The sequence below is a fragment of the Neopsephotus bourkii genome, unplaced genomic scaffold (assembly GCF_033783945.1).
Source record: "Neopsephotus bourkii isolate Nb327-2 ecotype Australia unplaced genomic scaffold, CSIRO-AGI_Nbou_v1 NB_1052, whole genome shotgun sequence".
Classification (NCBI taxonomy): Eukaryota; Metazoa; Chordata; class Aves; order Psittaciformes; family Psittacidae; genus Neopsephotus; species Neopsephotus bourkii.
Window position 1 is genome coordinate 25423 of NW_026901541.1, and position 16711 is coordinate 42133.

The 16711-nt window shown below is 38.2% G+C and overlaps 2 protein-coding genes across 2 annotated transcripts in view; one reads left to right on the forward strand and one right to left on the reverse strand.

The window, feature by feature from the left end:
• UBAC2 (UBA domain containing 2) overlaps positions 1 to 16711 on the reverse strand; it is a 67755-nt gene that overhangs the window by 20464 nt on the left and 30580 nt on the right. The gene's annotated exons all lie outside the window — the stretch shown is intronic.
• Positions 334 to 10842, forward strand: GPR183 (G protein-coupled receptor 183). Its single transcript, XM_061361051.1, has 2 exons — positions 334 to 462; positions 7895 to 10842. The coding sequence occupies exons 1-2, from the start codon at positions 422 to 424 to the stop codon at positions 8997 to 8999; spliced, it is 1146 nt and encodes a 381-aa protein (XP_061217035.1). The 5' UTR covers positions 334 to 421; the 3' UTR covers positions 9000 to 10842.

A 16711-nucleotide genomic window follows, 5' to 3' on the forward strand; every position in this document is an offset into this window, starting at 1 on the left:
GATCTAATCAGTAAGAAGCAGTTTTAAAAGCGTGTAGTGATCCTACAGCTCTTTGCCACAAACTAAATTTAAGTTATTTTAAAATGCAAACAGCATGTAAACAAAATTTTCACTTGGGGACTTTAGTCCATAAACCTCTGGGTAAAGTCCCTTGTATGAAAGTCAGTAACGTGTAACTTCAGGGAGAAGACCGGAGGGCTGTTTCCAATTACTCTCTTTGAACTGACTAATTGTAAAAGGATTAAAAATAGATGCTTTCACATCCCATAAAACTGTAGGCAGCAAATCAACACCAGCATACAAACAAGGGGGTTTTTTTTAAGCACTTGAAAAAACCTACCCCTCCCACTGAAGAGATTCACGTAATCACTCTTGAAAACAATGTGCAAGGGCAAACTTTCGCAGTCAAGCCATCCTGTTAATGCCCTCAGCTGCTCAGAGGATCCAAGAAGCTACAGATATGTAAGTACAGAAAAGAATTAACTTTTATTTTCAATTATTTTTTTACTGAAGTATTTTAATGTAGTAGGAAGAATAAATGCTCTTTGGAGGGGAGAGACAAAGCTTGTGGAAGAAAAACCGTAATATTTAAGTTCAGGTATTAACATGCTGCCAGTTAATTTTAATTTAAAGGATCCGCTCACCCACAGCATCAACAAGTTATTTCTAGGCCTTTGTTATAATACAGCCTTTTGATGGTCACAGGGAAACATTTGATACTGCACTGGCTTTTAGCAATAGAGATTTAAATTATGCAGAAATAACTGCTGTACAAGTACTAAGGGAAGTGCTGCAGTTCTTAAGTCATTCACTGAACATCGCAAATACTTTAATAGTAGGAGAGAGCCTTAAAACAAATCCATACTCTGTTATTGCTTAGCTTCCTCTTTGTCTATGAAACAGATTTTATTTTCAGCTCAAGAACTCCTCAGTCACTCTTCTCATGTCTAAACATTGCAACAAAATATTTTAAGAATTCCATGTTTTATGAGCCAATTCCTTTTACCTTCTGACATGCACTGCTTTCAAAGTTTTTTAGAAGGAATTCTTTTTCTGAATCATAATCACCGAATATCTTTCTCCTTACCATTGATCCTCATGCCACAAATCTAAAGAAATACTACAAGTGATACGGTATTTATACCCCTTCCCAACTGAAAAGGATCAATTTTTCCTATTCTCCTGACAAAACAAGATAGGTGGTTCAACAGACAACAACTATCATTTATCTTAAAAAACAGAGATGGCACGCATGCCTTTGAGCACAGAACACATTTTAAGTGTGGAATAACATTTTCATGGCTCCTCCTGAAGATACAAGGGAGCTGAATACCTACCTGGCAAAGAGCTCAAATCTCATCCCTTTCTGTTTGAAAGACCAAAGACTATGTATACATGTGATGAATAATAAATTTATGATACAGTTCTGAAGTTATAATCCCCAAAATTAAAGACTGTACCTGTACATGTTCCATATCACCCAGAAAAAAATAGAAAAAAAGCCAACCAAAAAACATGTAAGAGGTGTGCATGTGTTCCAGTACTAAGATGTAAATTGTTACCTGACCCCTTTCTCCTTCCACTTGCAGAAATATAATTGGCAGTGGCTCAGGTTTTTATTTTGTTTATTTGCTGTATTTTAGGCTCCCTCCTTTTAACATTTAGTATACTTAGGCAAGTAAACTGAAGGGAGATTAATCGTCTCAGCATCAGCACAGCTCTTCACATTAACATGCATCTTTGGCAGAGATGATTTATGTTAGATAGCACACTTTTCATAAAATGCACCACAACTGGAAAAAGAGATCCAACAGATAAGAGCAAGATGCACATTTCAAACTCTTCAACTTCTTTAACCAGTTATGCAGCATTTCAACTCAACTTCTTCCATTTCACTTACTCTATTTTCTATTAGTCTTGAGTGCCAAATATAACCATCATAGAACTTTGCAAAACCTGTAGCAATAGACAAAAGCAGGGCCATGAAGATCCCACAGTGTTTGTATCTGCATATTCTGTTAAGCACTTAAAGAATATCATAATTATTCACAGCCATCATTAAGACAATTTCACTCATGAAATGCATACTTGGGATTCTTTGACACATGGCTTAACAAATTTGCCTTTAGTATTCCAACATATTTGTGTCTATACCAATAATCATAGAATCATAGAATGGTTTGGGTTGGAAGGGATTCAGACTCAGCAAATGGTTTGGTTTGGATTTGACCATTAAGACAATCTAGTTCCAAACCCTCTACCAAGGGCAGGGGCACCTCCCACTAGACCAGGTTGCTCCGAGCCCCATCCAACCTGGCCTTGAACACTTGAAAGAAAGAGTAAAAGCACCTGAGCACCTGCCTGGAAACTATCTCACCAAAATCAGTTGTGACTTGTGACCCAAGGATTTGGTCTTAAGGTCACCAGGCCTACTCATTGTCATTTAAAACAAAAAATTCAACAGCTTTTGAAAAGAAAAAAGTAAATTAACAAAATGCACTATAAGTGTTAAAGTATTAGAAAGACCATTCCTTTTAAATAATTTACATTCTATGCATATATAAACAGCATTATTCTCCAATACTGTTTGTTAAAGGAATATTGTCCATCTCAAAGGGACTAAACCATACTCTGTGTATGTCAGTGTAGTCAGTGTAGTCAGAATACTCTGTGTAGTCAGAGAGATCTTTCTAATGATCTGATATGCCTTTCCAAGAATTTAATTAGTATCCCTCTCAAAATAGGTACTGGGACAGATGGACCAAGGATTCATCTCTAAAGAATGAAAATTATGAAGAGAGACAGACAAATCACACATTAGATTACAAAACACAGTTAAGGCCTTCTACGTGTGCCTTGTTCTGCTGAAAACAGATGGTGCTCCTTCAGCAAAAGCAGGAGATGAGAACAAGAAAACTCATTTATAACATACAGAGAGAGCTTTGCATCACTGCTTGCACATAATCCAAACCTGTGTAATCTAAAATGGCAACACTGCAATTGCTGGCTCATAGCCTAAGTCTATGCTTGTTAATAGTTATATGCATGTAATGTTACAATACTACATATAAAGCTCATCATACATGAGCACCAATATGAAGCAGGATTTTGGATTATGTAGTACTTCCAGACTGGAGTTACCACAAACACTTTTTGCAGTGGTTCTTGTGTACTGCAGTATAATGAAAACAAATGAATAATGCTGGTCAAACATTTTCACAGAAAACCAGTCTCCTAAATCAACTTATTTTCCTTCTTTGATGAGATTATGGCATTGGTTTAGAAAGACACCTGCACAGATTTCAGACATGCTAGATTCTGTAAGCAGCTTGACATGGTACTGTGATTTTTCCCGAGTGGGTATTTTTTGAGTTGGAAAGGACTCAGATTCATACCCCTACTGCTGTGAAACACCAAGAAAGCACACAGGATAGATGAAAAGGTGCCTAAGTAACAAATCTCATAAGGTAATTGGATGAAGAAAACCTTTTTTTCCACTGGTGGTCAGAAAGCAGATACAATGCTAAGACTTCAAAACTGCAAGTGAGAGAACAATACAGAACAAGCTTCACCGGTTGTAAGCCCAGGCATAACATTAAAATTAATTTTAAACTCTCTGAGGCACAAGGTCTACCCAGGTAGAAGGAGAGAGCAATGGCCATGCCATTAGACTGGAGACATCCTAGGACACAGTAAATCCGAGAGGTACTCTGGGATCACAGTGAACTAACTTCACAAGTTCCCAGTGCAATGCCATACTATTCTATTTTGATAACCAATCAACTGAGCAGAAAAAGCAGGTAGTGAGTAAGCTTCCAGGCACACCGATACGAAAAGGCACCTGGAACCCCATTTCGTGTGTGGGACTAAGGTGGGGTTAGAACAGACATCACAGCACTTGTGGTGAGACATTTGAAAAGTTCACCTTAAATTGCCAAACCCACAAGACTGTATAAAGGGGAAAGGCTCAACAAAACCAGCAACTGCAGATTGATTTTAAACAAATTCAAATCAGACACCCACATTTTTTAACAGAGAGGTTGACTGACCAAAACAGTACAAATGGCTAATACGCTTTCCCTTCAGTTCTCCAACTCAAGACCAAACAGCATTTCAGAAAACATGCTTTAAATGAAAAGTCAGTAGAATCCATACACAAATAAACAAAACAACAACATAACTTGGATTATCCAGGAGGTCACATTAAATGAGTAAGTGGCCTGTGTCCTATCATGTATTTGCAGATTCAGGAAACATGAAAACCTGAACAACCTTCTTTACAATACAAAATAAAGGCAGGAATCTTAAATACCTCATGCCTTCAAATTTTGCCTCTATGCCAAAAACTGTAGCAATGTTTTCTAAATAATTAAATTGGTAAGGTAAATTAATTTCAAGTATATATTTCAAAACATCATTAATAAACTCAGAAAGCCACTGGGGAGGGTTATTTAATCCAACAACTTAGAAAAACAAACATTTTGTTATGGATTCTAGAGGCCAGCTTCAATGGTGCATGCGGATTAGGGATAGTAAATGTCCATGTTTTTGTAAGGTATTCAGGCACACAGCTCATTAAACCCAACTCCAGCTAGACTGAGATTTGGAGCAATATGGAGGTAACATTCTCCATTTTTCTTCCAAGAATGCAAAACCCACAGAAAGGAGGCAAAATGGGCCTGTTGTTGCTTCTTCAGAAACATTCCACGGAACATGTCATATGCTGTCTATATAACAAGCTGATCACTAAGGATTGCTGCCAAGAAATGAACAGTAGCCTGACACAAGGAATAGGGTTAAAGAAAAATAATAATCTTGACATACTTAATAGTCTAGACCGCTTTCAGGCAGAAGTTTTTTCAATCCAGTCCTGCTCAAGATTGGGAAGAAAAGGTGAAATACCTGCTGAGCTCAATGAAATTCATCCAACAGTAACAGCTCAGATATACAAAGAAGTTACCATAGCTTGGGTGATGCACATTAGGTTGTGAGTTGGTAGCAACTTTATTATCCGTTTGGGCCCCAAACCAGATAGAGTATTTCAGTGGGGGACGTGTTTTAAATTAAATATATTCAGGTAATGTAACACCTAGACACCACGGTGACTGCTCAAAATGCACAAAATTAGCTACATATAGAGAAAATAATAAGGTATTATAAAATGTGCTCCTTACATTAACAGTCAAAATATTTGGGGGATAACAGAGGATCAAAAAGAAGACTTTTCTCATCCAGGGCTGACTCCAACAGCAGGCAAAAGAGCCTGCTGACATCCCCTGTCAAGGAGCACAGCTTAGCAGACATGCATGCTGCCCTGGAAAGCCTATGAGCTACGGTCCTCCAGCTTGCTTCTTATCTGTGGCCAATTTGTCCTGCCATGGAACTGCTTCCCATGTATATCCACACTATCACTCTGGATAGACAAACTCAATCACACCTAAGACTCCTTCTCAATACAGCCATGGTTTTATGCAAGGGTGAATATCCTATTTTGAGCAACAAGTTCTAGGTTAATTTATTACATTAAAGATCTGACTCATAGTAACATGCATTCTACAACATTCTACTCTTGATGTAAAAAAAAAAATATATATATTTCACTGAAATTATGTAATTTTCCCTGAATCAGAGTTAAACAAGTTTGTACAATAATAAATATTGTACATTTTACAAGCATTTATAGAAAGACCTATGAATGGCTGTGACAATTACGCACATTATCTATGGACCGAAACTATTAAAACTTTACAATGAAAATAAAATTATGCAGTTAATATGCTGTAGCTAGTCACTGCAATAGACCTGTTTATAGTAAATCTTGGATTATTTCTTCCTCACATATGTTTAAGTTTAATTTTACCTAAATTTCAAGGAAGAAATGAGTAGAAGATAGATGTCATGCTGGGAGCGTGAACAAGTAGTCAGAAGCATTTAAATAAGAGAAACAAAACAAAATACCTCACTGACTTATCCAGGTGCCTACAGAAACCCACACCATTTTCTGCAAAAAAAGCAGTCTGTTACACTTATGTAAAGCAAGAGCCATTCCACGCACTTCTATAAGGGAAAAGCAAAACCTGGAGAAAAGTATACCAGAACTATCCTCAGGGTAATAACTACTGTATTAACCAATTGTCAAACACACTAACACCAAGAAACTGAGAACGATGCAGAAATAACTAATCTAAAATTACAGACATTCTTAAATCTGCACTAGGGCTGGACCTGCTATTTACCAGCTTAATTCCATTATTCAAACCACAAAACTCCCACTTCAGATTTGACTTCCAATGCTGAATGCAGTTTTTCCACCTCTCGACACATGGTACATCCTTTATAGGTTTCTAAGAATCAGAACACTGTACATCAGCCAGAAATCACCCGTCTTTCCTACTGCCTGTGCAACCACAGCAAACACAGGCTTAATATACTCTCTGGATGCTAATTTATTATTTCAACGTATGTAAGATAACTCATTTATATTAATATAACTCATTTATGTATTTTAGTACCCAACATCCACTATCTGCAGTTTTACTGTTTACAGAGGACCTTATTCAGCCCTACTAACCTAACCAGAAGCCTGATCAGACTGGTTTATAATACTGCATGTGCTGGAGATACATAAATTGTGAACCAGAAATAAGCAGGACAACCTCCTCAAAACATGAAAGAAGATACTAGACTTATAATGCTTTCAAATAAAAGGATAATTAATATTTTCTAAAATGCATAGCTTAAACCCCTTAAAATGGAGAGGCATTTTCCAGAAAGATTATTTTAAGGTAGAACAGGCAATGTTGTTACAGTTCGTAAGTATCATGTGTTGAAAGGCAGATCCTCAGAAATAACCTAGACATTTCAGTTAAAGGTACCAGACAGACTTAAAACTCAGGTTACGACAGCTTTTATCTCCAGACAGTATTCTACATTAAAGCAGAAGCAATCTTGTTCTGACTGCTGTTTTGATACATAAATGATGCCTAAAAGAGGCACCATTTTGCAGAACAGCTGCTAGAGAAGTAATGTTAGATGCCCCCTCCTTTCTGACGTTTATACTTAGACTATGCAATTGTCAGGTAACAACACACCACCTACAAGATGGAGTCCTTCCCATTTCTGAAATTCTGCTGGATCATTTTTAAGTCCCCTAAATCACTGACCCTCTGCAGCTCTTCCACGCTACTCCCGACTGTGTAGGTTAAGCAATTTCTAAAATCTACTAAATTGGCAATGTGTAAAATATTTCAGTGGGTTGTCTCTCTTTTGCAGAACCACTGAAGAGTGACTAAAATACTAGTCTTAAGAATTTATGCAACAATATTTGAATTAGCTTCCAAAAGCCAATCCTTAAAACTAGTATAAAACAAGCTGAATAATTATAATGCTGATACGATAACAATGCTGAAAAAAATCAGTTTCTCTAAACAAGTTAAACTGTGACAGTACGATTTGTTAGAAAGAAAAAATCCCTAAAAGTGAACTGAAATGTATTTAGAATGTCTGACCCTTGGGAACTTTGTATGACCCTTTATCACATGGTCTCTTCAGACACCTTTTTCTCCTGAGATTGCTTTTAACAGTTTCTCACCTTCCTGACCATCTATAAACTTCACTTTCCAAAAACATTACATCCCTAGTTTATTATTGTGCCTCCTGTCTGTTTTTTTTCAAGAGAGGAGAAATTGGGATCAAAACAGAAGAGCCATCTTTTTCTTTACTTTTTTTTTTTTTGGAAGAAGGCTTGAAAAGTATTTCATCATAATGAAGTTTCATTTCCGTTTTCTCCAATCTTGCTTTTTGCAACAGAAGTTGGCCATTGTTATGCAGAATAAATTTATCTACATTTATTACAAAATGATCCCTTTTCTCTTTTTTTCCTTTTTTATGTTAGGTCTACTGAGCTTCCTGGAACAACAGTGGTTACAGAAATGGACACTTTCACAGTTTCTCAGACAAGCAATTCCACTTGTGATTTATACGAGCACAAAGACACTGCACGGATACTACTGTCTGTCTTCTACAGCTCCATCTTAATTCTTGGGGTGCTTGGAAATGCCATTGCCCTCACTGTAATTTTTAAAAACAGAAAGAAGATCAACTCTACAACCCTCTATTCAACAAACCTCGTCTTCTCTGATCTCCTGTTCTGTATTGCCTTGCCCACAAGGATAGCCTACTATGCCCTGGGATTTCACTGGCCATTTGGAGAAGCATTATGTCGAATAACTGCTCTCTTGTTCTACGTCAACACTTATGCAGGTGTAAACTTTATGACATGTTTGAGCATTGACAGGTTTTTTGCTGTTGTCCACCCCTTCCGATACAAGATCAGAAGGATTAAATATGCCAAGGGCATTTGTGTCTTTATCTGGTTTCTTGTATTTAGTCAAACTTTCCCATTACTGATACAACCCATGTCACAGGAAGAAAAAGAAAGGACTACGTGTATGGAATATCCAAACTTTGAAAAAATAGCACATCTACCATTTATACTTCTTGCTGCCTGTTTAGTAGGGTACCTTATTCCCCTGGGGATTATACTATTCTGTTACTCTCAGATTAGCTGCAAACTGTTTCAAACAGCCAAGGAAAATCCTCTGACTGAAAAATCAGGGATAAACAAAAAAGCCATCAATACAATCATATTTGTAATTATAGTGTTCATCATCTGCTTTACCCCTTATCATGTTGCAATCATACAACACATGATTAAGAAGCTTCAGAAAGAACCCTCGTGTACTGAAAATAAAATTTTCCAGAAGTCCCTCCATTATACCGTGTTTCTGATGAATTTTAACTGCTGCCTAGATCCTTTCATCTATTTCTTTGCATGCAAAGGATACAAGAGAACTGTACTGAAAATACTGAGACGGCAAGTCAGTGTATCAATTTCAAGTGCTGTCAGGTCACACCACGAAGAAAGCTCACGTGACATGGGAGAAACACAAATGATGGTACTTGCAAAATCTTCCAATGGAAAGCTACCAGAAAAATAAAGCCTGTACTGCAGCGGAGCAAGCTGAAAAAAAATAGGGTAAAACCCACTGTAAAAACTGTTAGTGCTCCCTGTACAGCATCTTAAGTAAGATTCTGTTTCTCAGGATGTCAGGAAATCAAGGAGTGACGCTGGACTGGGAAAGAACTGTCACAGGACAGCAGGGAAACTCAGCATTATAATTTCCTAGCTGTATCATTTTGACTGATCTTATTTTTTCCAGGAAATATGCACTCCTGTGAATGTTCAAATTCCATACTGCACATATGTATGTCTGGATGTTACTAACTCAAGCAAAGACTCAATTCACAGTTTGGGTGTCTGAGGATGGTTTAAACACAAATAGCTTACAATTCAGACTGACTACAACCAGATCACCTGAAAATTGCAAGAGCTCTACCTGAGCTCCACTTACAGCAGTGGTTTTGTTACCCAAGTCACATAACCAACGGAAACCAAACTTTGAGATAAAATGGCCGATTTCTGTGTATGTCTGACTATCACAAATGCTTAAGTTGGAGGTGACACTGATCTTCTCGTATCTGGAGCACTGTCTTACTGGACAATTCACATAGATAACATTGTCAGATGTAATACATGAAAAATTAATGAGCTGCTTGGTTTTCTCCAACACTGAATATCTCCCATATGTTAAATCACTCATCTTTGCAAGGTGTATTATCTTTTTATTCCTTTTCCTTAAGGAGAACATTTCTTTTAGTATGTATTATAAAAAGTCTCTACTCTGGTTGTATATAAGTTATTTATAATCACAAAAGATAAGTTGAGGCAAGAGACTGTACTATGAAAACTGCTGTTTCAGTTAAAAGAGCAGTGATAAAGGGTTCTTCAGAACTTCTACTCAAGTCAGACATGGACACAAGACAAACTCTTTAGAAACAGAAATGTTCAGTTGAAGCCAACAAAAAGTAAATGAATGTGTTAATTCTGATGATGTGAGATGGTCACCTCTCAATAAATGAGAACAGCAGGGACCAGCTGGGAAAGAACAAGCTTTCTCATCACGCTTTCATACAGCATATCTGGGATCCCTTTGGGCACACTGAAATTGGGCCAAGAAAGACACCAAATGACTTAAACATATCCTGCTGAAATAGCCTCAATACCAATTGAGTATCCAGGATGCAAGCCCTGGGTTCCTGCTATCGTGCCCTTCCGTCACGTCTCCGTTTCCTTCCCTACATTATTGCTGGCCCTCTGTCTTTTCTTTTGATTTCTATCTTTATTTAATATGCCTTCACCTGCCAACACAACTTGGTAATTGCGCCATGAGGTTGTGATGGAAAAGGAAAATTAAAGAGTGCCTGGTAATTACTGGTAAAAGCTCTGCCAGATGTCAGAATAAATGTTATTTATTGCAGCTGTATCTCTCTGGCATCAAGGCTATACTGGAAGTCAAACAAACATAGTTACATTTGTCATCTTTGTGACTCCTTCCTTCCTCACATGTTGACCTCCGCCTACCTGCAAACATGGAAGGGTCATATCTGAACAGCAGTAAGGAAACATTCAATTAACAATTACTTTCTTATGGGAAAGAAAATGCAAAAGACCCTATATTTCATGCCACTTTGTCAAAATTCAGTTTCGAGTTAAAAAAGACACTATGCAGCTACAGGTAAACGATTTTTAACAGGAGTTAATTCTGTATGCTATATCAGTTCTGTTCTTGCCAGCTTTTTTAATAAACTATTTTTAAATATTATTTAAGAATTTGTTCCTATCAGACTAAGCAAATCATAACCTGATAAAGCCAAAGATAGACCATTCATTAATACCTAGAAGCTATAAAAATAAAAATACGTGTATTATTAACATCACAACAGTACAGGTTCATTTTATTTTACTAATGTCTGGGTTTTTTTAAAGTTTTGGTATGTGTTTCCTCTAACTGTGATTACAAAACCTGAAAGGCAAGAAGACTTTTCTACATACATATTACAGCACCACATAATGAAGATATCTATTCTCTTCCAAGAGGAAACAAAGTGAAGATCTGTATTGAAAATCTTTCTCCCCATTTTCTCAGATTAGCAATTCTGTTATTTTTAAACTTAGACATTCTTTCTAAATCACATCAACATTCTCGAACGTCTAACTTTACATCAAAACACTGCTCTGCTCTAATAAGCTTTAGAGTGTTGGTCCAGTTAGGTTTGAGAAAGGCTATTTTTTTCCCTCTTTATCTTAGTATTTCTCAAATGCTGAAGAAGCCAATAAAATAAAAGTTTTAAAGGCTAAGATAAGCTCCTGACAAGTGTCCTGAAGCCACAGACAGACAGTGACAATTTATAGCTGTGGCAGCTGATGCTACTGCTTCCCCTCACTACTTGTCAGCACAGGCTGACAGCTCATGCACACTCGTATCAATGAGGAGACTCTTTTACTGTGTGCTTATCTGAAACTGCCCAAAGTAGCAGTGGTGGTTTCAGCTGGCCTAGGACACTGCACTGAAGCTGTTTAGATAGCACCTGTCCTGTGTTCTTCTCCCAGCTGTGCAGCGGGGCTGGTGGCCATCAGCAGAGAGATGGTAACAAGCTGCTCTGCTGGAGCAAGGAAGAGCAGTAACGCTGAAAACTTAAAAGCTGTTCTCAAACGTCCGGTTTACTTCCAGATGCCCATTCCATTTATCCTTCTGACACTCTCCCCCCAGTACTGTTTGTTTGTTGGAATAGTTTTACAATGGCAGTTATCTGTAATGGCACACACCAGGTCTCTCTCCTCCTGCTGCACAGGCATGAATAAGGCGGATAGTATACACATACCTGGTATCTCTTTTCCTCTCCACCACTGAATATATATAATAGATGTGTCTGCCTTGAAAGACATAAGCATGCCATGCCATGCAACATGTGCCTGAATCAGTATTAGCTTTGCAGAAGAAAATAAGCTTTTGCTTTGGTAAAAGCTTTTGATGCATTCTAGGAAATGCCCCCTTCTAAGTGAAAGGCTGGGAAATGCTCATACAGATCTGCAGCTCACTTGACTCTTTTCACATATAAATAAAGCAGCTGACAAGTAGCAGCAGCTTCAAATGGCTTGATCATTACAAGGATCCGACTGAAGTTCTTTGGAGAAACTGGATCTCTATTTGGAAGGTGAAATCCAGTCAGGATCTTAAAAAGCTGTGCTTGTGATGAAACAATAGAATATCTTCACTCCAAAGTTCAGAGTGTAGGGCTAGGGCAGATGCTAAGAAGACTCCAACTAGACTACGTGTCCACTGCTGACATATCCGGTAGGGAATGTGACAGAGCACATAGAAATAAAAATGATGATTTACTGCCTTCACGTTTTCTTTTGATGCAAATGCAAAACTAAGGACTCAGATGTGTTCCTTCAGCCACCTTGGGCTTAAAGATATCAAAGCCTACCTGAAAGCGGTAACATGCTACCACAAATAACAGGATTCCTGGAGGCAGTTAATGACTTAAACCATCCTTCCATCCTCTTAAACCAGCAAGATCATTAGCATTAGGGGTCTGTATTTTTAAAACAGGTGTTGCATTAAAGACTAATGTTGTTCTGAAATTCAGAAGTTTTCAGGTATGCAGGGAATGAATAGACTCCAAGGAAAAAATCAGACAGCCTGCAACATAAGAAAAATAAATAGGGTGCAGCTGAACAGAAAGAGAAGCTTTGCCTTACATGACCAGTTTTGGGAGAAACTGAAAAGCAGCAATGTACTCTGTCCCTTCTATGCCCATGGTCTGTAGTACAGAACAGGGGAAGAACTTAAGAAAAACTAAGGTTTGTATCTTAGCAGTATCCCACTGTGCTGGCACAGCACAAAGTCAATGGACGTAAAGAATCACTAGAAAAATATCAAATAAATTGGAGTGAATTATTTCCTAATACATTCTTGGCCAAGTTGCAAGCTAAGGCTCTGGAACAAAACCACCTCAGGCAAGCTGCAATCCTTTTCTGAATTAAAACAGGAGAATTGCTGCTTGTGTAGTAAATGGTCATACATATTTCCTCAATTTTTTTCCCCTCAGAATACTCTCTTGGCTTCCTGCAATGTCTAACTTCAGACTTCCTGAGGCAGATGTCTCATGTCTGAACATTACAGTTCTCAACCAATTTGTCTTCCATCAGCCCATGTGGTCCCTTTTTGAACTCAAATTAAACGTCTGTGCTTGTAACACCCTGCAGTAAGAAGTTCCACAGACTAACTACTCATGGTGTCTGCAGCCATTTTCTTTAGCTTGTGACACCTGCTAGTTTCATTTGAAGCCCCCTGTTTCTTGTACCAGAAATGAGTGAACACAGCAACTGCCTATTTAATCTGTCCACATCACTCATGATTTTACACACCTGTGTTAAATCCCCTTCAAGTCATCTAGTCTTTTTTCCTATGAACAATCAGATCAAAGCTGTTCACCACTTTATCCAAATGATGGAGGAAGGAAAGAATGCAAGTACAAAGAATGGAAATCCAACTGTGATCGAGCTGGGCTGCAGAGCAGAACAAGTCATCTCTATACACAGGGAGATCAACAGCATACTGATCTCCTCTTCCTACCATAGGAGCATACAGCTAAGTCTCAAAAGTAGGATCTTGCCCCATGACTGCCAAATTTGCATTACCTCACTCAGATGCATTAAAGAAGAACAGGTTCTCAGTGGGCTTGAAAAATGAGCTCACAGGAACATCATGAAGTTCAGCAAGCCAAATGCAAAGTCCTGCATTGAAGATTGAATAACCCCACGCAACCCCACAGGCTAGTTACCACCTGGTTTGAAAGCAGGTTGGCAAAAAAATCCAGGTTCCTGGTGGACAACAAGTTAGATAGGAGTCAGTGCGACCTCATGGCCAAACATATACAGGACCACGTTCAAAAGAACGCTGAGGGAAGCAATCTTTCCCCTCTATTTGTGATATCATACCTGGAGTCCTGTACCCAGCTTTGGGCTTCCCAGTATAAGAAAGATACTGACACACTGGAACGAGTTCAGCAGAGGACCACCAAATATGATGACAGGATTACAGGAGGAGAGGCTGAGAGAGGTGAGATGGTTCAGCTTGTAGAGGGAAAACTGAGGAGTTGTTACTGCTGTCTCCAACTGCCCACTGGGGAGGCATACAGAAAAGATGGCAGCACCCAGTAACAGGCACAAGTTGCAGCAAGGAACAATTAAACATCAGGAAGCACTTTTTCATCATGAGCTTAGTCAGACATCAGCAAGGTTGCACAGAAAGCCTACGAAATCTCTACCCTTAGTGATACTTAAAACTTGACTGGACACAGCCCTGACTGAATTGGCACTACCAGGGTTGGACAACACGATCTCCAGAGGCTCCTTTCAATCTGCATCCTTCTACAATTAACAGATTTGGTCAAAACTTGTTAGACAAGATGCAACATGAAACTCACTGGCCTTGCAGGAAAGTTAGCAAATTATGTAACTTCAAAATCTTCTAGTGTATTCCTCTATTTAAGCCTTTATCAAAATGCTGTCATTAGCATCCTCCTAAAATAAAGAAAGGTCAAGACACAGCCTGTATTTCTTTCCAAAAAGCTGAATTCATTTTTCCTCACTGCAAAAATATGAGTTTATCCTCTTCCTCTTTTCTTTTCCTCAGTTGTGACATATGTTGTGCAAAGGGCTAAACTAAAAAAGCAAGTTTTGCACCTGTTCTGAAGGCAGCAACATTTGTGGTTATCCTAGCCCCTCCAGAAAAGTATACACTGTCTTATACCATGCACCACCAGAGCTGTGTTCCTCTCTCTAATAAGCTAGGCTTAGCAATTTCATCCTTCCTGTGGCATGTAATTTTCGAGGGAAGTTGTGGTCAGTTAACAGAAGACTCTCCGAGGCAGCCTACTTTAAATATAGCGATGCTGAAAACTGATTATTCTCAACTTACTAGCCTCCAAAGCAGCCAGATAGTGTTTTATCAGCAGCTGCTGGTATGAAGGGGCTAAGAACTTGATGAAACCTTAATATCACAGCCTCTAAGTGTGGAAAGTTACAGCAATTCTGTCTAGAAGTAATAAAGTTAGATTATTGTCCCCCATTGGACAGGAAGAGATGAAGCACCCTTGCCAGCTGCATGTGTGAGGCATTTTTGACAAAAAGAAACAGCTGAAGAATCCTGACAAGTTACCAGACTATAAAAGCAACTCTGGGGCAATTCTCTTTTTTTGCTCTTCAAAAAATAAATACAGGGACTTCACAATGCCAGTTATTCAAAACATCCCAAAAACCCATCAGAACCTTAGTCCTTCATTCACCCAGATGGAGGCAAACCAACTATTTTAAATGTGTCAGGGCTAGCTGCTAGGACAGGTACGTAGTAATGTTACTGATGCTAAAAGAAGGCTAGAGAGCAAAGCTTCACATCCATGTCCCCAAAATTTAATACAATCTCATGATCTCTCCTAGTTGCTTTACTCCAAACAAAAACTGACACAAATGATCAGACAGGACACCTGTAAAGAGGCTGCAAGAAGATAACACACTGTATGCCAGTATAAAATGTGTGACCTGGAAGAAAACATTTCAGTTCTGTGGAGAGAAAAAAAATACAAACAATCAAGTCATCTGAAATTAGTGACTTAACAGATTGTATTGTATTAATTTCACTAAACGAAGGATCTTTCCTCTTTAACTCTTAACTCACAAGCTAGAGCAAAAGCTCTAGGAAAAAAAAAAAAGAAAAAGGGAAATTTTAAAAAAAAGGAAAAAAAAGAGGAAAAAATGGGAAAAAAAGTAGTATTTCTCTTTAATTGGCTCTTCTAAGACTGAGCAAACCCTTATTACATCTTCTGTCAAAATAGCTATGATTAGCATTGTATAAAGATGGAGCTTGAATTCTGAATTACTTCCCAGAAATCTGATTCTAATGCTCTTTCACAGGGTGCCACTTTCTAGTCACCACCAGAAACAGGAAACACGTGTACCTCACTGACCACAGACACATTGGTGGAAGAAGGTTTTGCTACTCTCTTTTCATACTTTCATCCAATTTGAGAGGTCTAAGGAAGTAAGAAACACAATTTACTCTATATAACCTGACAATATAACTTGACTGCTCACAACAGGGCTCTTCCACACACAGGTGGATGACAGCTGTGGCCAAGTGGGAGGGGAAGAATGTCAGGGCATACCAGGAAGACACATGAACTGCAGAGCACTCGAGAACTATAAAGAAAATTTTACCTTAGTTATGTGACCTTTGCTTAGACAAGCAATACTTCTTTTATCAATAAGAAATCATAAAATCAGGAGTACTTTGAACCAAAATGCAGCTGCATAAGTAACCTTATCAATAATGATGTTTACCTACTGTAGTAGCCAGTGATGGATGACTACTCTGTGAATAGTGATTCAGAAACCACTAATGTGTGCCTCTGTAGTCTAGATACTGAATGATACTTAAGCAAGGCATATCTAATAAATAGTTTAATTAATCAATGTATGCATTATCTAATCAATAGTATAATTAATCAATGTATGCACAATCAATACATAATTACTCTGGGTAATAAATGCACATTCAATCTTAAGTATATGTACAGTGTATTGTTTCATTCATGTGAATTGTTATATGCAACAGTTCTTGGACTGCAGCTGTATTAAAGAGATAAGAAAGTGTATTGACCGAGAGTCTTGATTTGGTCAGTGACCGCAGATAGACTTCACATCCCAACTGCAATGCAGAGGTAAGTATCCAAATTATTGTGA